Source organism: Pseudochaenichthys georgianus, chromosome 19 (genome assembly GCF_902827115.2).
Source record: "Pseudochaenichthys georgianus chromosome 19, fPseGeo1.2, whole genome shotgun sequence".
NCBI classification, from domain to species: Eukaryota; Metazoa; Chordata; class Actinopteri; order Perciformes; family Channichthyidae; genus Pseudochaenichthys; species Pseudochaenichthys georgianus.
In genome coordinates, this window is record NC_047521.1 from 11,081,683 (window position 1) to 11,103,791 (window position 22,109).

A 22,109-nucleotide genomic window follows, 5' to 3' on the forward strand; every position below is an offset into this window, starting at 1 on the left:
CCCAAAATGAGCATAAGTGTTATTTAATCTGCACAGAGGCAAGTTGAAATTTAATGAACTTCAATAAATAAGACATGAGACACAACATAAAAGGTCTGCAACCACGTAGGTAGTTAAATCGTACTGGGAGCCAGTTCTATTCTGAGAAAAGCACATATATAAGGTCATTATCAACAAAATAAATCATACAGAAAAAACTTGATGGAAAGTGTATGGGAGAGGATTAGGGCCACTTTTTTTCAAGATCTGACAAAAGTTTCTTTTAATTTTGTTGTGAGAGTAAAGTCACAATTCTGAGAAAAATACAGAAATCTGACTTTAATCTCAAAAAAAGTGTTTCATCCTCTTCCGTCAAATTGTCACAGTTTACAAGAGTATATTATATGACGTTTAAAAAAGTACTAACAGTGCAAAACGAACTACTGTCTTTGGCCGACACCTAAAAAATAATCTACATAAAATATACTGTATCTTGCATATTGATGCAGCGGGATGTTTGCTTCAATCTGGATTTGTGTACATAGACAAGGTGAATGTAATGCAATATGTTTTTAAAGTCCATCTAGAAAACAGGGCAGAGACAGTTTCTTTTGTTAACAGATTGCAGCAAAGGTCGCAGATTCAGACAAAGCTTTCAACATAAGGGACCTTGATAATGGAAGCCTTTATATAATACATGTGCAGGTACCGTATAGTAACATGTTGAACTCAGTAGAAAACTGCAATCATTTTTACATATCTTGAATTTGCAATTAAATGTAACCCAACAAAAACATTTCTTCACATCTTTGATTTAAATAAAATAAATAAAATTAGCATGGATCAGAAAATATGCACAATCCTAGTTAACCTCTCTGAAAAAATGGAGAGTAGCATGTTGAACTAGTGCAGAAAACCAACTTGTTTCACAAACACAAACTCTAGGGCTATTTAAAAACGAGTTCTAATGGATTGGGGGCCACAATGGCATTTGTAAATTCAGCAGGGTCCTTGAGAGTGTGTGAATGTGAGCAGAGAGAGCAATAGATGATACTGTCATGAGAAGGGAAGGAACAACAGAGAGGGAGAGGGGGGAGGAATGAGGATGAAAATCAAGTGAAATGGGTAAAAAGGCTGATAAAAAACATGCAAAGTGCAAATGAGTATGGTCATGTATGTTCTGCATGGCTGATTAGGACACACAGGTGAGGTTGTATAATACGGAGAAACACATCCAAGGAGAGCTTCATGGCTGAGGTCTGATTACGTTTGGATTTATAGTTAACTGACAATAGTTCACTCTTTTTTTACATTGTTGGAGAAGCTTGTGACCTAAGATTTTCAACGACACAATTACTCTGTAGCTATGTTCGCTTGACAATAAAGAACCTTGAACCTCTTTCTTAAGTTGTATTTATAGCCACATGTATGAGAAGTAGTCCAATACATATGCTATTTGTTTAGTGTGATCTGAAATGTGTGACTGTAGATCCTGGTTTTGTCTTCGCACATAGGCATATGGTGAGGAGTATAGACATTTTAGCCAAGTTTGAGGTAAGACCACTTCACCCAATCTGAAGTTGTTGTTGGCATCCAATTAAATGATTTGATCTGGCAGTCTAGTGGTGCTGCGTATGGTAAAAAGGTTTACTATCTGCCTATTTGTCTGGATGGAAAAAGCAAAACGCTAACATTTTATATAGTTGTAATTTCCTAAAGAGACAAGCCTATACACAGCATATAGCTACTGAGACAGAGACTTCGCATAAGGTCACAGAGATAGCCAGATACAAAATGATCAGTAGAAGGGGTTTAAAGGTTCAATTTACTACCAACGAACAAGAATATGTGTCATCCATGTTTAAAGGTGAATGGCCAGAAATCCTGCTTTCATATAGTGGAACAGGCCATGAATAATACACCGTTGGCCAATCTATCCCCAACAATATTCATGTCTCAAACAAAACAAAGCAAGCACTTTTTTTAATGATATCAAACAGATTTCCTTCAATCCGGGCGAAGACATTTATCAGTCTGCATATCGTGCACTCCCTGAACCATATTCTCAAAAATAAAGTGGCTTACAAGGCAGACAAGAGGACAACTACTGTAAAAACCTGCGAGTGCAAAATAGCTGCTGCCTCCTTGTATCATCGTCTGTTTCCTGCATGGCTAACCAGGACACTCAGGTCAAATGTTTCCTGTCTGCTTCTGACTTGTGAGAGGACAGCACTGCAAACAGACAAAAAGCCTGTGTCCTCTCCTGGTGGAAGGGAGCCAAGTCTCGCTGTTCCTGTCAGCCCGCTCTGACAGACGCTCGCTGAGAGTCCCCTTCGAGGGCTGCTGCTGAGCCACCGCTACGAGAGCTGATTCAACACTTTGCCGGGTAAGACAGATCTTTATTTACCCCTCACCGTGACACGTTCACAAACTACTTAGAGATTCATTTCAGTCTGTCTAAGTTATACCTACTATTTAATCATAGTTCACCTTGCCAAGAAAATACTGTACGGTCTGCGGTTCTTGCTGTTTTGGCCTGCTCTGATGTCAGGTAAACACAGAGGATGCCTTTGTGTGAAGGTCTTCTCTGGATTGACAAATGGCCCCTTGCAGGCTCTTCACAGATAGGGGACCATTTAAGAAGTCGATGGAAACCAATTGTACTCTTTGTAGCATCACCAAGAGCTTTTGTCTGTGTCTGAAAAGAATGGCATGACGTCTCAAGAGAAAGCCACATCTTGGAGGTGTAATGAATGATCATCCAAAAACAAGGCAACAGTCTGCCCATGACAAAGAGATCATGTTGGAGCTGTATACATAGAAAGCTGCATATTTCCTTTACAGCCATTTGTGTTCAGTGTGTTTCCCCAATGGGCGCCGGAGCCAGCCTGTGGTCTTAAGTGAATTCAATCAATCTGACCACAAACAGACTTCTCCTTTAATAGACCACTTAAGCTGTGTCTCTTGTTCTAACATTGATGCTAACAGAAGCTTTGCTACAGGTGTTCCTATTAACACACAAAAGAGCTACTAACTGCTGCAGCAATCTACTTGAGAGCAGAAGAAAATGAAGAAAGAATAGTTTTAAATAACTTCAAATGTAAGATTTGTCTCACCACCTGAGCCCTTGTGAACTGTAACAGCTTCTTAAAGTGATACTCCACACAACATCTATCTTTTGAGTATCAAACAGGCTTCCCCTGACTGTAGGCTTGAAGGGTGACTGTAATATGTAGTATGCAAAGAATGAGCTTCTCAAAGGGGAGCATTTGCTAATTTTCTCTGTTTGATATCTTCATATAAGATATTCTGGGGTTAACAAATGTTTGTCAACAATTCCAAGAAGGTACACTTGACTCTGGTAAGATGTGACGAGCATTTGAAACTCTTTTATGACATTTTTTGGAGAAAAGAATCAGCAGATGTTTCGATAATTGCTTAAAATTGATTCCTATTTGGAAATGTTTTCCCCTTTAAAGATCATGAAACTTCTTAAATCATTCTGGTACCAACTTTATACAGTTTGGATGATTTCATTTGAAAACTTTGAATGGTTCTTCAATGTAGTATATTAGTTCACTTGCTCAAACATCACACACAGGGGTTTGGGGGTGATGTGTCCTTATTATCCACTGCTGAGACACACCTGGAGGTGGCCAATGGCAGCTAATGAATCCCAATAGGATGCACTCTTTGCTCATTAAAGCACTGTGACCTTCTAACAACTGTCCATAACTCACGAAAGGCTCTGAGGTGGAAAGCACATCAGGTGAAAGGTAGAATGATTTAACAATGCACAAAAGGTAGATTGTCGGTGGAGTATCACTTTAAGTTCCACAGAAGTCTTACATTACATGGCACTAAAAACCCTGAACACTTCCACACAGCCTCATATATCTGCGGTCCCCTCTTGGCCTGACTTATTTTCGTGTCCTAGTTTGTGTCTTCCACATCACACATGTATGACCCCGATCTTTCACAAGCCTCCAGAAAGTCTCAGCAGAGGAAGCATTAAGCTCCCTTCTTCCTCGTACTTCAGCAACAGCGCAGTCTTTGACCAAAATCTTCACAGCTCCACTTTTTGAATATTAACGTCTGGTTAGTGTAGTCCGTTGTTGAAGTGAAATCCTGGGTCATTTGTCCTGGGAGACAAGGGGAGCCTGCGCATTTCAGATCAGGCGAGGTACTCTGACACTGGGTAAATAACAGCAGCGTTGGATACGACAGTCAGTTCTCCCCACCACTACGGGTCACCGTTGGGGTATAAAATAAATAACTTTGGGACTGAGCCTGAGAGGGGGCGTCTTAGATGGAGCTCTCGTCCGGCTGCGGGTCCAGCTGCGTGTGTTTCCTCTGCTCCAAGATCTTGTTGAGCTCCTCTGTGAAGGAGTGGTAGAGCGGCGACATGCCCTCGGTGTCGGCCTGCCTCAGAAGAACGTAGCTGTTCCCGTTCATCTTCCTCAGCACGCTGGGCAGAGTGGCCGACATCCCGTTGGCGTAATCAATGTTGGGTAATGGAGGTGGCATGGGCAGAGGAGGGGCAGGGGGAGGCGTTTTGCAGGGGGAGAACTGGCCCTCCCCTGGAACAATCTGCAGGAATCCATCACCAATGTCCCCAAATGTTGTCATCGAGACGGAGCGACGACCCTGGCGGCCGTTACAGTGGCCCGTGATGGTTTTAAGCTCCAGATGCGAGCTCCTCTTCCTCTCAGAGGCCCCCAGGACGTGCAGCTCCTGCTGGGAGAACTTTCGGTCCCGTCGGGCCCTCGTGGTGCAGAAGCTCACATAAAGAAGCACCACAGTCAACACCAAGCAGAGCCCCCCGAGGACCGCCACCAGGGAGATGTACACGGCCTCCATGTGTCTGTAGGTCTGGAACTCGGCCCCCGGAGGCAGCGGGGCGGGGGGGGAGGGCAGGGGCTGCTCTGTGGGGCTGCTGGTGGAGAAAACAGTCGGGCTGGAAACTGTGGTGGGGGAGGTCGTGGATTCAGGCTCCACGGGGAAGTAGGAGTCCGTGTGGACCCGGACTGTATAGAGATACACCAGGACTGAGACGGAGTTCTCCACAGCAAAGCAGCGATAAGACCCACTCTGCTGGGAACGAGCTCCGATTATGAGGAGGCCATCTGTGCCGATGCGGTAGCCCGAATTCAGGCCGTATCCCTGGAGCTCTTTGCCGTTCAGCGTCCAGCGTGGAGTTGCCAGGTTGGAGCGCAATTCACACTGGAGGAGCACGTCGTCACCAGACATCACAGAACGCCTCCGATGGACTACTGAGGGACAGAAGGAGAAGAAGAAACACTTTAAGTTGGAGCAGAAAAGTAAAGAGATAAGTAGGAGAATGCTAGATAAAGGGAGGAGGATTCCAAACAGCATGACAGAAGTGCAGCAGGACAGAGAGATGAATATAGAAGAAGATGTCAGGTCACAAAGGTGAGCAGCCACCGCGGCTCAACCTCTCAACATCACTATCTGTCACTTTTCATAAGCCGCTTTGAATGTAGCGAGCCCTGCAATGCAGCCAGCAAGACCGCCTGACCTCCAGCAAGAGAGGAACTGATTAAAATGTGTACCTGGGGGGGATGAGTAGGGAGGGGACACCTAATGAAATCCCTTAATAGCAGCTACATTCTTAAGTTCCAGGTGGGGAAAAGAAGAGTTTCACCTCATAATCCTTCTGTGACAGTCGAGCACACTAATCAAGACAAATGGATGTGGAGGTAGACGTTCTCAAAATGTAAAAGTTGCTTAATGGAGTGTGTGCACGTGTGTGTGTGTGTGCGTGCGTGCGTGCGTGCGTGCGTGCGTGCGTGCGTGTGTGTGTGTGTGTGTGTTGTTACCATTTCCTGAATTCTCCTTGCAACCCCTGATCCCCTTTGAAATATCCTGGGTTAGGTTCGACCTGAAATAAAGTCATTTCAAATTCAGTTAAAATATTTGAATGTAATCTTTCTTTAACAAGGAAACACTCAGAAATTATTATTATTTCAGATTAACAATAATCTAATCATTATTAGAAACAACATGATATGCAGAAATCACTTAGCAATATAAGAGAGAAATAACATGTGATATGTTATAAGACACTTCATCCTTGAAACCATCTAGTAGCTTTCTAAAACCATTATAAAAAACCAGGACGCATCCACACTACAACTTAATGAGGCTACCACGACAATCACGGTTTGAAAAAATACCCCAAATCACCTGCAGCCAGAACAGAGAGCACCTTGTTTCTGCAGCAATTGACATCCTATTTTAGATCTGACTGCAGAAGGTTTAAGGCAGAGAGAGCCGCATGTACATATATCACTTTTTTACTCCATTCAAGGCAGAGCAGCAGGAGTACAAATCTCCCTCTGTCTACATCAGTGTATTCCAACAACCCCCATGAATAAAGACCGTGGACATGGTGCAGTGTTAACCAGGTAAGTGTAAGGTTTCTCCCATTTTCGTTCTTATTGCAGCTTTCTCCGAACGTGATGCCCCCCCTCCCAGAGAAATGCACAGGAGAGGCTGATGTGTCTGCTGCAGTAATGAAGATAAAGATGTCTGCTACTCACTCATGCAGCGTGAATGAAGAGAGCAAGAAAACTCCCATGCGTGAGAGTCAGCCAAAGTCATGTTTATGTATTTGTGTGTGTGGGTTTGTGTGGAGTGGCTTTATTATAATATGCACTAGTTCTCCTATGTATCTCCAGCTGAATCGCCCCACAACTAAACAACATTTCTATCTAAAGTGTTGGATGTTTTATGTTGGCAATATGTACACGTAAACTAGTACATTTACTCGATAAAGTACACTAAAGTAGGGCTGCTCAAATTATTTTAATTGCAATTACGATTTTGGATTGCAACGATTATGAAAACAACATAATCTAAATAAAACGATTATTTATTGATTTTTTTTATTGATTTTTTTATTGATTTTTCAGTTGAATTATACTTAAAGTTCAGGGTAATCAACTGTTAAAAACATACTGTTAAAAAAATGGTTTTCTCGAATAAATGGATGTTTTCAAAGTAAATGGATAATCGTTTTTATTAAATTATTGACCCAAATAATCGAGATTATGATTTTTGCCATAATCAAGCAGCCTTACACTAAAGTATACATTTAAAGGGGCCCTATTATGCTCATTTTCAGGTTCATAATTGTATGTAGTGCCTCTACTGTGACATGGTTAATTGCTTTAATGTTCAAAAAGCTCTTTATTGTTCTCATACTGCCTGTGCTGCAGCACCTCTTTCCACCCTCTGTCTGAAACCAGAGCCCAGTCTGCTCTGATTGGTTAGCTGGCCGGCTCTGTTGTGATTGGTCAGTGGCTTAGTTTTTTATGTTGCACTAGAAATGGATATTTGACATATAAAACGTGATAAACAAGTGAAATATGATGCATTGCTATAGATAAAACGACCTAAAATAGTTAAGTAAATAATACATTTCTTAAAAAAAGCTAAATTTAAAGTTATTGTCTATGAATTTATAATTTAATGGGAATTGAAATCTTTAAAATATGGGTGTACTGTTTCTAAATAGTCAATAGCAATTCAAGTATTCTCAAAATGACTCAAAATGTTTTGAAGGGGCTAATTAACCCAAAGTGCAGAAGAAGCTCGCGCTGAGCTGAACCGAGCTGATGAGAGAAATCAAGGTCGACCTCATTGTTTAGACCTGTTTTCATAGAAATTCTGTTTGAAGGGAAAATAAGCCGTATACATAATTCACAAGACTCCAGTATTGCTGTCGGGCCCAGAAGAAAGAAAGAAAGGTCATGTAATGCAACAATGTAAACAGAGTCCAAATGAGTCATCTCTGTTTGCAGGTGTATTACTCATCCATTTACACTAATGATGTGTGTAATCATCATTGAACAACTCACTATTGTTGGTCCTTGTTATATTATTCATGTGGAGGTGTTGATACTTATATACACTTTATTCAAAAAATCCCTTTTATTTTTACCTGAAGAATACGGATTACATTTACTCAAATGTAAAAAGCTTATATGGCTGTCATCCAAGTGCAAGCATAGAGAATAAGTGGAGAACATTAATTTAAAACAGGTGGACCTTCAGAGGAGTTTTAGGAAGATATATGACTCAGGATAAATGGGGAAGCAATGCAGACACTCTGCAAGTGCTGCCTTTACACTTCCTATAAAACATTGAGTTATCGTATATACCTGAACAATGTGCATTAGTATTCTTCTCCTGGGAGTTATATAATACTAGGAAAAAGCATTTTATAAAGGGTGAAAACGTAAACTTGAAAGTACCAGGCTTAGTGTGGTTTGTATTGAATGAGATTGATAACACTATAAACACATCACGATCTGTCTTTAAAAGGAGCTTAAAGCAGCAGTTGTAAATCAAATATGTCAAAGCTTGATTACACTAAACGGCTGGGGACTTATAATGCATTTCAATTGTATCAATATTATAACTTTACCTTATGTCTGTGCTTATCATATCTTACTTATTTTAAACCAATGTCTTGACATATGAAATGAATGTTATTGCACCATTTCGTAGTTAGAATTAGATCAGTTCAGTTTTAATGTACTTGTTTGGGATTCTTTAGCTTGTAAATGTTGAGACATGAACTTTTAGCCATTTTAGATATTTACAATATATTTTAAATAGGTTCTCTTTACGTTTATGAACAAATGAATTGAATAGACTGTGTTGGCTCTGCGTGTCTGTCTGTGTCCTCTTTGATCCAGAGAAGCAACACCAGAAATGACATTTAAAAAGAAAAGAGGAAATGTGCAGTGGTGAGTGTTCAGCTGTGTGTTCCCTCACCTCTGTGCATGTGAGGATATTTCCACACACACCTTCCTGTCCCAGCCACAGAAGGGATCTCTGGCGAACACACAGTCGTAACAGGAAGTGTATCTCTCACAGGCGGACATTGGTACCTGCACCACTCCGGAGTACGAGCCAACGTAAATACTCCTCTGCAAAACACAAGATGGAGAGATTTTATATTTATGACTTCTAAAGCCTGAAACTAGAAACATCTACACAAGGATTGTAATGCACTGTTATTAAAAAACCTGATTAATAATCAATCACTGATGAAAATTGCCTTGTGGCTGTAGATAAGCTGCACACCCAAAATGTAACTTATATGTGTCGCTTGTATAAACGCATTAACATATTCTTTAAAGTGCTCTAATGACCCAATCCAATTCATAAATAAAATCCTTGTCAAGGCATCTTTACATTCCAATTATACGTCGTTAATTAATAAGCCAGACCATGATCTATCAAAGGTTTTAATTTACATCACTTTAGCATAAATAGGCGGTTAATTGGGAACTCTACAAGCATGAATACATACCAGAGCAGAGGATATGACCATGCTCTCTATGGGCTGCGGTTTATCAAACAGCTGAAGCTCCTCGATGATGTGCATCTCTCCACCAATGTCTACAGCTCTGTGCAGCCAGCCGTCATCTGTAAGAGAAGATACAACCTTTTTCTTTCATTGATGCTGTAAATCTGTTTATTTCTCAAAGGAAACACATTGTTTTACTCCAGAATCTATGAATTGGAGATATTCTACAAGATGACTGCTACTAAAAAACGCTAAACATGTCTCATCTGTACTGGAAGAACACCAGTTGATTTTATATTGTCGACTGATAAGACATTTGTGGATCAATATCCAAAATTGGCTATGTTTATTTTAAATGTACTCCTTTAAACATTATGTTTATATAGTACAGATTGATCCCAGATAATTATATTATTTATATATAAATATAATTCATCTGTAAAATATTTATACTAAAAGCTCAACCAGGAAGTAATCTGGATCAAATTACTTATATATTGCAAAATACAATGAAAAGCCAATTTGTTGTCAACTATAATAGGATTACATTATATTTTGAAGAGTTGGATAAAAACAAATATTTAACAGCCATGTGTATGGTTCAGTTTAGATGTGTCAGTGCATTAACTTTCTTTTGTCTGTTATCTTATTCTGCTTTTGCCCAAAAAAACAAATGTTAGCTCTCCCATTTCTTGTTGCTTTTGTTCTTTGTATTGTTTTTGTTGACTCTCAGTAGTAAAACTCACCGGTTCCCAAAAACAGAACGGTATAAGTGTTCCCATCCAGCGCTGGCTCCTTGTGCACGACTATCTTGACATAGTTGACACTCCTCTTGAACATGAGTGGGCGAACCCCTATTGGGTGCACCTGGCTGGCCATGAGTGGGTGCCTTCTGGCGAAAGTGAGGACATTATCTGGCAGGTCCCGAGACGAGTTAATGCCCTGCGACCTGTGAGCGTCTGTTATACACTGTGGAGGGATCAAAGACAGGGGAGTGATCAGAGAAAGAGCTGGACGTTAAATACTTTGATAATAGTAAGAGTCTTTACAGATGAAACTCACAGATCCGGGTCTTGGCTCTGGAACTTTCCCGGTGAACTCCCTCCACTTTGAGTCCTGCACCTCCATGTACGGCCCATCGAAAGCCTTCTGCACATCTGAGAAGGCGTACTGGCAGATAGCAGAGGCTTTGATATTCTTCCTGAGGACATATTCAGAGGACACAGTCAGGATTAATGACTCAATGTGGGACACACACCGAGGGGTTATTATCAAGGGAGAAACTGCCACACAGATCGAATTTCAAACGCATGATGGATCGTAAGGCGAAAATGAGCTGCTCATCTCTGTTTTATGAAAACTGGGGGTGTTGACGTGCTAAAGTTTCACCCTCACATTTTCCACTTGGATTGTATCACTTTGTCTTGAATGGACATGTGAGGGTTCTGTCACTGACAGGTGTGTGATGTTGCTCTTTATCCTCTGTAGCTCATACCATCAGCCACTCCAGAAGGTAATATTTTTCTTTTTGCAGAGATTTCAGCACCGAAATACCCACTCCCTGTGAGTCATGAATAAAGAGCTCCATTTGTGGCTTTGGTGAAAGAAAAGATGTTTAGAACAACATAACAACAGCATGAGTCGTGGAACCAGGTGACCCTTAATCGTAAGCCCTACAGGTGAGATTAGTAATGGGGGGGAAATGTATGCGTCACATTCTTAAGTCCATTGTGTGTGCCCACCTCAGTCTTCAAAAGCATCCAAGTGAGGAAAAAGAGATTGAAGTGAAACCTGAATCTGTCTTTAAAACTGGTGAGCAGTTATAGCTCAGGGGCTTACTCACTGTTTCACGCCTGAGTCTAACGCATAGTGACTACTACTACTCGCAGGTGTGTGAACCTATTTTCCCCACAACACAGAGTATGGAGAAGGACGAGAAAGAGACAGAGAAAAAAGTGACGGTAAATACTGTTTTCATGCCTCTCAAATGTTCTTTTTTTGGACTGACAAAATAAGACATTGGACATCTGGGATGGATATGTTTCACTAATTCCTGAGATTTTGAAAGACCAAAACAATGAATCAATGACTCTAGAAACTGAAGAACAGATTTGATAATACAAATAAGTGCTCCATCACTGAATGAGGAAATAGACTGGTAGAGGTTGAGCTTGAATATCCACGAAAGAAAGTGTAGTGGTGAACAAAAACCAAAAAAGAGGGAAAATCAACAGGGAAGTAGATTGTGTTACTGTCCTGTTGCAATGCTATCCTTTGCATCTGAATCTCAACAGTTTTATGCAGCATGACTCTGCATAAACACACGGCTCCGTTGTGATTGGTCAACTGCTAAGAAATGTCCTGCCACCTCACTTACAATGTGTTGGTGTACTAGCCAATAGAAGCGCAAGTGTTACGTAGTGATGTCACTATGTTACTGAAGTAAACAAAGGAGTCTAATGGAGGCGTTTCAGGGGGGGGGGGTGAGAAACTCCCTCTGGAGGGACCCTTTGCAGACTTTTTCTGTCCTAAAATACTTGAATCATTTTACATTCATTCTCACTTGTGATGTCGTCATACTGTTTACTGCATTACATTTGAAATTCTTGTCTAGATTCCAAAGCTTCAAAATATACCAAATTGGCAGGGGACATGTACTGTATATGTTCCCTGGAATGTCCCATTTCCAGAGATGGGAAGTTTTTCTTCAGACGGCGGTGTGTTCATTAGTTTTAAGACGTAATGTGGAAACTACATGGAAAATCTGTTTGTTTTTTTTGATTGCTCAGATCATTTAAAATAAATGTTGATATCTATTTTGATGTTGGGTTGATGTTCTGACTTGTGACGGCGTTCGTGTGGTTTTCCGCAGTCATATGGATAATTTATCGGCTTATTCCAACACCAAATGCAGCACAAATGCTCTATCTCTGTGTTAATGAAAATAAAAACAGAATTTGTGTATCCAGCCCTTGATTCCTCCCAAGATGTTATGTTCTTCCTTGGCCCAGAATACACCCCTGAAGGCGTTTTTCATGGAAATCAGGCCCATAGGTTTCTCTGTAATCCTATTGACAGACAAACAAACCGAGCCGAAACCTCCTTGGCAGAGGTAAAGCCAGGCCAGTTAGTGTAGAATACGACTATTTATCCAATCTAAAAGGAAGATAATATTCAAAGCAGAATCCATGTTGTATCTTACCATTCCAGGCCGAAGACACCATAGAAAATGCTGCTTTGAGCGTCCCGACCCTGCAGGACAAACACACTGCGCAGGATGTTGAGGTGCAGCTCATATTCTGGGACTGAACACACCATTCTGGCCTTAAGGAAAGAGGTCCACTTCCTCTGCAGGGTCCTCTGGCCTCCCCAGTCATTCTGCACACAGAGGAGACAACGTATGGATGAATGGAAGTCAATGAGCTAATATATCTTAGATTACACAAACTCTCATACTCATAAACGCATCAGCAAGCACGAACTTGTGATTGAAAAAACTGTTAAACAATGATATAATTATCTCCCTTAAAGATGGAATCAAATCATTATGTCCACATAACTATAGAAAGGAAGGGAGGAGGAAGTGAGTCTAACGAAACAGGAGCTCACAGTTAGTGCTTCCTTTAGCACATTTCCTCTAATTGCATTTCAGTGGCATGGGGAGACAAAGCAGCAAGAAATCTCTCCCTAAAAGAGTAATTTACCACAACTCATTAAGAAGAGAAAATAAAAGAGAGAAACGATTTTTCTTTTTGTGTCTTTCGCAGACGTCTGTCATCCATCAAATCTCTCCGCTCGCCTCGGCCTCCCACACAAAAATAGGTTTAATCGATGTATCTTATAAACAAAAAATGCCACGTTAGGCAATTCTATCCCTAACAACAAAGTTAATGGAAAGAGAGGAAAGGGCTGAAGAAAAGAAGAAAAGGCAGGTAGAGATAGATACCACTGAGAACATAACATAAGCGTTCCTTATAGAGATGTATGCAAGAGCTAAAAGGATGCACTTATAAATCTCAATCAACGTCAATCAAAGCATGGTCAGGGTCATCGGGCTGTGATGACGTAAATACAAGAAAATACGACTCATGAATCCAAGCGTAGCACTGCAAAATACGCCTGTGGGGAAATTAAGCCGAGGCGACATAATGGAAACAGTTTGAGCCTGACATAAAGTCGCTTTCTGAAGATATAGCAGAGAACACATTGTGCAGCCTTTCTCTCTAAGCAGAAGATATAGTAGTAGATAATGACCAAGTGGCATTGATTTCTGCTTTTTTGTTCCTGAAAAGACCTCGTTTCTATGTAAGTTACACTCTTCTCTGTGAAAATAGGTCATGATTGCAGAGGGAGTAGATGCAGCCTGGATGGAAAGTGACAAACAGAAGAGGACAACTAGTTATGCAGCTCAAAAATGGCAAGTGTTCAGAGTTTTCAGGCCAGAGGCTACTGCCAGGGACCTTCACTATGCGGATCTGCATCAAATCAGTGAGTCTGTCTGCCACGGGGCTGATCTGGGACCAGCTCGACAGCTGCATGTGCCGCTGTGGCCTAGTTCGGACTCAGAGATTACACTCTCCACCGCTCTGATGAAGAGAGGAGGCGAGGACTCCAGACCTTATTTCTAGAAATGACTTGTTTTGGATGCAGAGAGCAATCATTAAAAGGAAAGATTTCCCAGGAATTCAAGTGTATGAATGTGGAAAAAAGAATGAAATCTCCAAATAATAGCTCCACATATCACACTGACAATGGTCATTAAGTAAAGGAATAACCCACATATATCAATGACTCATGGGTTACTTTGAATTTCTCGCAAACCTCCATGGGGATCCAAGGATTCAAAAATGGTGAAAAACCTTGATGACTTGAGATAAACCAAGGCCATTTTTCACAACAGCAACAATTTCAATACAGCCATTTACAAACACATGCATAACACTCAAAACTGTATCTAGAGGGTAGTATTGAGTAGTTTCATGTTTTTAAATGGCATGATTTAATTGACATTTAATGTGTTTGTGAATTAGTGGATTTTTATTTATTTTTGCTAGTGTTATTGGCATCCCCAATTTACTTAAATTCATCTGAATGTTCTCGGTTTTTCTACTCTTTTTTCACCCTGGAGGTATTAAAGAAAAAGTATTTTGAAACACTGGATGAGTAATTGATATACAGTGAACTATTCTTTTAAGCAGCATAGTTTCTTCCTTAATATTAATTTCAATCCCACTTCCTCTCATTGTGGCTATTTCCCCAAAGCTCATGAATACATTCAGAACATTAACGTTATAATTTAGTTATGTCTGAATGACAAAAAGCCATCACTTTAAAGAATTCCTGAAGCTAGGTTTCAAATGTATCAAATGGGGTTGTAAATTGAGTGGAAACTCATACAGACCTAAATAAAAAAAATATTAGTAATAAATCTTTTTTTTTTTAAACGTTGGCTTTCTTCTTGTCAGTTTGCATTGATGAGTTTGGACCATTTAACTCTGATTGAATATTAAAAGTTGATTCCTAAGTGCTTACGCAATGTTCAGCTTTCACATTCATTTTTCTTTCCTCCCATGCATCCGAGCAAATCCTTTTCACATTCTCACAAAAGGTGATATACTGTAGGGATTTCAACGTATTCATAATGTCATCTCAACCGCTCAGAATCTTTTAAGACACTTTTTTATGAACCCTTAGAGAAACTGCAACAGTGAATCCAGCACAGCAGCATACTGTGATGGTAATGACAGCACCATGCATGGCCAAAAGAAACGACAGGGAGAAAAAAAGGGGGGAGGAGAAAAGGAGTTGCTGGGCATGTCGTTTCAAATGGAGATGCTGATCGCAAATGAAATGAGGTGAGAGGGGGGGGAAGGGAGGAGGAGGAGTAGAAGAGGAAGAGATGGCATAAAAAGAGAGGGAGAGGGTTTGCCATTGGAGGTGGAGGTTGGAGACTTGTAGTTTGCCTGGCAACAGTGGCACAGAAAGAACCACCAACCAAGATAAGAGATACCAAACTGCTGTACGTTCAGCACTCAAATTACAGTGGGAGAAGAAGGGTAACTGCGAGAGAAGAATCTCAAACAGAAAGTCTTCTTAAATTAATTTTACTTCACTTTAATCAGTGATATAAAGCAATAAATAATCCCGCCATTTTCAAATACTTGTAACTTTTTCTCCACCCCCATCGTAACCCTTTTATTGCCTGACATTGCAGTCACTATAAATCTGTTATGTTAATTTGTGCATTTTCTTTAATTCACTTTCCAAACCATTAACATGATTATAGTTACTAGTATGTGGGTTAGTTGCTCTCGCTGACCTTGCAGACTCGGGCGACCCTGGAAACCATGGTCTGGCTCGGGTAGGCAATCTGCTCCTGGCTTCTCTCCGTGAAGAAGAAGTAAATCTTGTCGTCGTCACCGATAGAGCTGTTAATGCTCTCCTTCAGCAGCACAGATCCCACAAAATCTGCCTCTGTACACACACAAACAAGACACACACACACACACACACACACACACACACACACACACACACACACACACACACACACACACACACACACACACACACACACACACACACACACACAGACAATGAGATCCACATGTCCAAACACAGACCTATTAGCAGCTGAGGAAGTGTCTCCTTGGAAACCAAAGATGGAGCTTTTAAGTATGATTGAAGAGCCACAACTAAGTCAGTTAGAGCTGCAGTGCAGTGCAATTTGTGTGATGGGATTTTCAATCTCCAAGTCCATCAGTTTCTGTATTAACATCAACACATCCACTTGGTACTTTGCTGTAAGTGGAATTATATAAACCACCAGAGAATGAAATGTTTTTGCACTCACTTAATCATTACTTGATGTTTTTTCAAGGTTTTGCTCCCTTCTATGGCTTTTGTTGTCATATAATGTAATTACCCAGAAGCCATCGAGTTGGGGCCTCCTCAGTCCTGAGCGTAGGGAAGGGGAAGTTTCTGCGCACATCTGGAGAGCTTCGAAACTCATACTGAGAGGCTGTGAACATCTCACCGTCTGAAGAAGGATGAAAAACAGAAATGAACAGAAATTGCCATGAAATTTGGTTCAGAATGGGATGTTCCTCTGCAAAATGAACTGTAAAACTGTGTTGATCCTCTGACTTTTTACCTAGCGCCGTCATCAGCTCAAAACTTTAGTTTGCCTAACACTTATAAATCACTTTTTCATACATACTTCATGAACAAATACATGCAAAAATATGTTCAGCCTCAGTTGTGCTTTAGTGCTAATTAGCACATTTTAGCATGCTTACGTGCTAAATTAAAGCTATATCTACTAAACATCTCCATGTTAAAATTGTCATTATAAGCATGTTAGCGGCTAAAGCTAGTCCTGCCCTTGACTTAGCCCCTCTGGATATACCATGACCCCGATGACGAAGACTCTTGACAGACTCATAGCGGGATGACGTTAGCATTTCGCATAGCCTCGCAGAGTAGGCCTAGCTAGCAAATCTGCAGGCTATTGTTTTAGCTGGAATCAAGCATGGTGCCCTGTTTTTGCCAGCAAATGTTCCCCTTAGCTGCATGCTTCTATGACTACACCAATATGCTGTGTATGAAACCAATTCAATTTGGAATGGCGGCTCATTTATTGGTACAAGAAGAATATCTATTCAAGATATAATAGCACCCAGGAAGAAAGCTCTAGCATACACTGACTGTATCAGGTATTGTGACTAATGTTTAACATATGGAGAAAAATACTAAGTTGATCAATTATTGCAATAGTGGGAAAAATGTATTGTGTTGGACTTCATTAAATGATAACTGATTTGTTACGGTATACTGTCAGATTTTCCATCAATATTGCATTTGTATGTTGTATGAATGTATAGTGTAAACAGTTTTACTATGTATTTGTGTATTTCTACTGTATTCTTCTTTCTTTTTTTATACATTATAAAAAAGGGCACATTTGGAATACACACCTACAATAAGGCCGGTGTACCCCTTTGCTGGGTCATATGGACACCTTTCTCTGCCATCCTCAAAGCCAGAGGTGAAGTTGAACCGCTCTGCATCCTTACAGAGAGAAAAAAGACAATGAATCATTTCAATTTAAGTGTAGTCGTAAGGGAACTATTATCAAACAACACAAGCTCTTACCATGTAAGCGCAAAGAGGTCTGAAGGCATTTGTTCCACAGACATACAGGTGAGTCTCATTGAATCTCTGCAGGAAGCGGATGTGATTGTAGCACTCTGTCTGCAGAGAACAGAGGAAAATAGGTTATTTCTGTCTCAACAATTGGCGAGAGCTACAGAAAGCATAGGCCAGTCAATCCACTTCATATACAATATGCAAACATTCAATGAACGAGTGGGATTTTGTATTCTCAGGAGAAATGTAATAAGAGGCACTTGAAAGGATTATCAACTAGAAGCAATCTACACATTAAAAAGCAGAAATGTTCTACAATGATAACCCAGTAAATAAAGAGTTTTCTTAAAACAAAGAGGGACTGAATAATAATACAATACAATACACTTGATATGAAGCTACCTGATTGTCTCTGCCTTTGTTTAGACACTGTTTCTTCTGTTCAGGGGAAGCATTCCAATCAATCTGCAAACAACAGGGAGGGGGCATAATAAGAATGACTCAGATCAATAAATAGAGATGGATACATACATAGATAAATAGAAAGATGTATAGACAGAACAGTGGGGAGATGAAGCAGAACAAATGTGTATGTGTGACAAGGAAGAGAGGGAAAAGACAGCTCACTTTATTTTATGGCTTCATGTTCAGTAACCCTTGAATAAACGCCTGGTGCATTTAATGCCATATCCGTAAAATTGGACGTACACAATGGGATATGCTCAATCTGCTTAAGGCTATCATTAGTTTGTCCTCTTTTAGCACTCAAGAAATGAAAATAAATGTGTGAAACCGGGTGTTTGCTGTTTCTTTGTGGCAATTAACATGCTGATCTGTGGCACTCACCGTGAGGTTTGAAGGGGTGGAGATGTTGGAGGTGTTGAGCGCGTGCAGAGCTCCTCTGCCTCCCACGTACAGCAGCCCGGTCTCCTCCTCCAGCAGGAGCGTGCTGTAGTTCTGGGAAGAGCCGTTGAATCTAGCACTGCCTAACAGACCTGCAAGTATACGACACACAGTTGTTGGCCTATAGAAAGTCTGAAAACCGTCAACAATGTCAAACGGTGATGTTTCTCAAAGCCTGATGCCCTCAAATGCTCTTCTTTCCACAACTAGCAAAGAAACCAGTAAACATTTACAATAGATGTATTCACATATAAGAGTGTTTGCTTGTTTTACTTAGCAAATAACATAACCCAATTAATGCATTAATGTTTACAGGTCTAAAAATCACAACAACTTTATGGAAGGGCAATGCTAATTTGTGGGGGTATTCAATTAGGATATACGTTAGCTTATTCTATGCTACTTATTGAGGCAAGATTCTAGTCAATCTTGTATTTCAAACCTTAATCATTGATACATTTGAGAATGTAGCTTCATCTCATAATATTCCTTAAGATAACAAAGAGTACACTTTTGGTATAATTTACCCTCCAGAATCAAACATTTCCAAACGACCTCCAGTCCTATGGAGGGTCACGACACAATGTGAGCATGCTTAGCGTGACTGCCAAAGGGTGAGGTTTGACAGTGTGTGTCTTGGAGATGGGGGGGGGGGGGGGGTCACTGGATACTCGCTAAGAGGACTGCGGAGAGTGTGGGGATGGGGGCGCAGGGGAGGCCACATTTTAGGGCATTCAGAAGGAATTGTGCCCCAGTAATGCCAAACAGCATCAGTCATTCTGCCATCATCAGTTGTGTGTGTGCGTGGGTGTGTGTGTGTGTGTGTGTGTGTGTGTGTGTGTGTGTGTGTGTGTGTGTGTGTGTGTGTGTGTGTGTGTGTGTGTGTGTGTGTGTGTGTGTGTGTGTGTGTGTGTGTGTGTGTGTGTGTGTGTGTGTGTGTGTGTGTGTGTGTGTGTGTGTGTGTGTGTGTGTGTGTGTGTGTGTGTGTGTGTGTGTGTGTGTGTGTGTGTGCGTGCGTGCGTGCGTGAGGACAGAGGAAGGGGCAGTCAAACATAATAATATATTAATATAATTAATATACTTGGTCCTGGTGCACTAAACTAAATATTTGAACACACTTTGGTGTTGCACTTCCGAAATTGGGGCAGGTCGCTCTGCTGCTGTGACACAATAAAAAAGGAGGGCATTGTTTTTTCTTCCTCTGTGTAGAAGTAGGCTAACAGAGCTTTGATATGGAACAGAAAAGCACACGTGCAGAAAGAACAACAGTCAAATGAAGGTTTGGACAGTGTTACACTGAGGAATATGAGTCAGCAGCGAGCAGATGGGCATATGAATCGCCTCTCTTCCTCCTTCTCCTCCTTTCCCTTCCGTTGTGAGCCGATGGCAGCATGTCTCGGCTCCCAGTAATAAGACAACCTATATCTGTCCGCCAGCAATCGATGTACTGTAGTGTGAGGCACTGCACGCCTGTCGCAGTCAATCTGTCCTCCTGTTCATTGTAATGGAGCGAGAAGGGTGGAGTGCAGCTGGGCGGGCCTGGGGATTACAGCGTAACGGCTGCAAGTGAACAGATGATGAGCCAGCAATGCAAGCTGACATATTGTGTTATTTATTTTATATTGCATGGTTCATTCAGTTCACTTAGACTTATTGAATTTGATCAGGGTCAGTTTAGAGCCAAGTGTAAAGGAGTAAAGGGATGCACCTGTCGATTATTTTCTACATTAGTCATTTGGTCTATAAAATGTCAAAGAGTATTCCAAAGTTGTGTTTTTAAATGTTCTGTTTTCTAACTTAAGATCAATGATATTCACTTTAATTATATAAAACAAAGAATAGCTTAAGATCCCCCTGTTTGAGAGTCTGAAAGGAGCTTTTTTTGCCCTGCTTGCATGACAAAATACTGTATTGTTTATTCACTTGATGTAATAGTTGGGATTACTTTTCTGTCAATCTTGTAATTAATTAGCCAACTTCGTCTTTGTAATGTTTCTAATTTACTTCATACTATCTTTGTTTGTTGTGCGAATTGTATTTTTGTAAAGCGACTTTAAGTGAAAAGCACTATATAAATTCAAAGTATTATTATTAGTAGTAGTATTAGAAGTTGTTGAAAGGAAAGTGAATACACCAAAACAATCATTACAAATGTTTTAAATGATGGGACTCATTTGCCCAAAAGTAAAAAAACTAAAACTCTACAATGCAGCACAACTCAACATCAGCTCCAAATACATCATAAGGTTGTTTTGAATGACAAGCAAACTGATGATGATGATGATGATGTGTGAATTGGTGGAGTTCCTCTTTAAATGAGGAACTAACGAAAAAGTGCTGAGGTGGAATATCACGTTTTACCCATGCACAGACATATTGCAAGGATTGAAAGATCTCCAACTATGGATTGTATAGAAATATTCAATCCATAACAGTCTGGAGGACAACATTAAACTTGAGCCTCTGTTTCCGCCAAAGAAGGATTCAGACATACTTAAAGGCTCATACTGTATTTCTTATCTCCACTTTAGTATTACATACTTTTAATGCTATAATATGACAGCCAGGAAGGTAATGGGGATGACAGGAAGTGTTGCGGTGTGTTTGATCATGCTTAATTCAATGTAATAAGTGATTACCCGTCATCACATGGGAGGTGGTTATCTCCCCACATGCAGTAAACTGTCACATGGACACGCTGGGTGTGAGCGCCCATCCCCTGAAGAAGACCCGGCACAATGAGTCAGATTGAAAGCTCTCGAACTGCCCACTTTCCTTCCTGCCAACTTTTTTGTAACTGGTACTTCTATCTCTGACAAACAGACAACCACATGGAGCCAATAATGAGGTTATTATCAAACCGTCAGACAGAGGGACGAATGACACTGTGCATATTGCTACTGGGAGAGAAAACCCTTCAAGTGACACCAACAGTGGCTTTTAAGAAAGGAAATCTCCAAAACATTTATTTTGAGTCATTTGTTAAGATACTGCATGCTTCTGCACCTCACTCTGGGAAGAGAAATAGTTTTATCCTGCAGTATTTGTGAAGTTTAAGGGATTTCTGACATGTTTGTCCTCTTTAGTAAAATAATTTACAAACTAATGAAGAGCATCTTCAGGGTTTTATAGTTAAAGTTTGTCTTACTTTTGATTATACTAACAAAGCGAATCAAAAACAATCTTCTGGCGACAAGCATGCAAAGGAGAATTGTGAAAATAAAGTGTTGATAGAGTTTTAATGGTCCTACGGGTGTGATCTTTTGAATTTAAGCTCCACTGTGTAGAGTTGTGTGTGATTACAGCATTTATTTGAAGGATCTATTACAACTTGGTGATCAGACAAGGTGTAACATAGCAGACAATTTGTGCAAATTACTTAATTCACCACCTGCTGGCTTTACTACACCAGCGTCTAGAAACCTGTATTACCGATAGCTCCATATGAGGAGGCCTAAATGTTATTAAGTAGTTCAATTCATTTACATATTTGTAATACATTCATCCATATATTTAACATACCATCAAATGTTATGTTTTATGTGAAACACATTTTGTAAGAAAGTAAAGCTTACAAACTAACTACAGCTGTCGTATTGGGGTAAAAGTAAAAACTTCTCTCTGAGATACAAATACTTCAACAATATACTTAGTAGAGTAATTGAATAAAGGTACTTAGTTACATTGCAGCTCTGCCAAAACCATCCTTTCATTGGTATTATCCATGTGCAAGAGA

General features: G+C 40.4%; 1 protein-coding gene across 1 annotated transcript in view; it reads right to left on the reverse strand.

The window, feature by feature from the left end:
- Positions 1 to 646: 646 nt before the first annotated feature.
- Positions 647 to 22,109, reverse strand: part of sema4gb (sema domain, immunoglobulin domain (Ig), transmembrane domain (TM) and short cytoplasmic domain, (semaphorin) 4Gb) — a 42,815-nt gene continuing 21,352 nt past the window's right edge. Inside the window, exons 3-15 of the mRNA XM_034107254.2 lie at positions 18,317 to 18,465; positions 17,873 to 17,935; positions 17,477 to 17,575; positions 17,299 to 17,392; positions 16,248 to 16,361; positions 15,642 to 15,796; positions 12,525 to 12,700; positions 10,385 to 10,523; positions 10,069 to 10,291; positions 9,326 to 9,441; positions 8,785 to 8,939; positions 5,820 to 5,881; positions 647 to 5,252 (exon numbers count right to left, since the gene is read on the reverse strand). Coding sequence (XP_033963145.1) covers positions 4,285 to 5,252; positions 5,820 to 5,881; positions 8,785 to 8,939; positions 9,326 to 9,441; positions 10,069 to 10,291; positions 10,385 to 10,523; positions 12,525 to 12,700; positions 15,642 to 15,796; positions 16,248 to 16,361; positions 17,299 to 17,392; positions 17,477 to 17,575; positions 17,873 to 17,935; positions 18,317 to 18,465 — 2,513 coding nt within the window. The 3' untranslated portion in view covers positions 647 to 4,284. The remainder of the gene's footprint in view (positions 5,253 to 5,819; positions 5,882 to 8,784; positions 8,940 to 9,325; positions 9,442 to 10,068; positions 10,292 to 10,384; positions 10,524 to 12,524; positions 12,701 to 15,641; positions 15,797 to 16,247; positions 16,362 to 17,298; positions 17,393 to 17,476; positions 17,576 to 17,872; positions 17,936 to 18,316; positions 18,466 to 22,109) is intronic.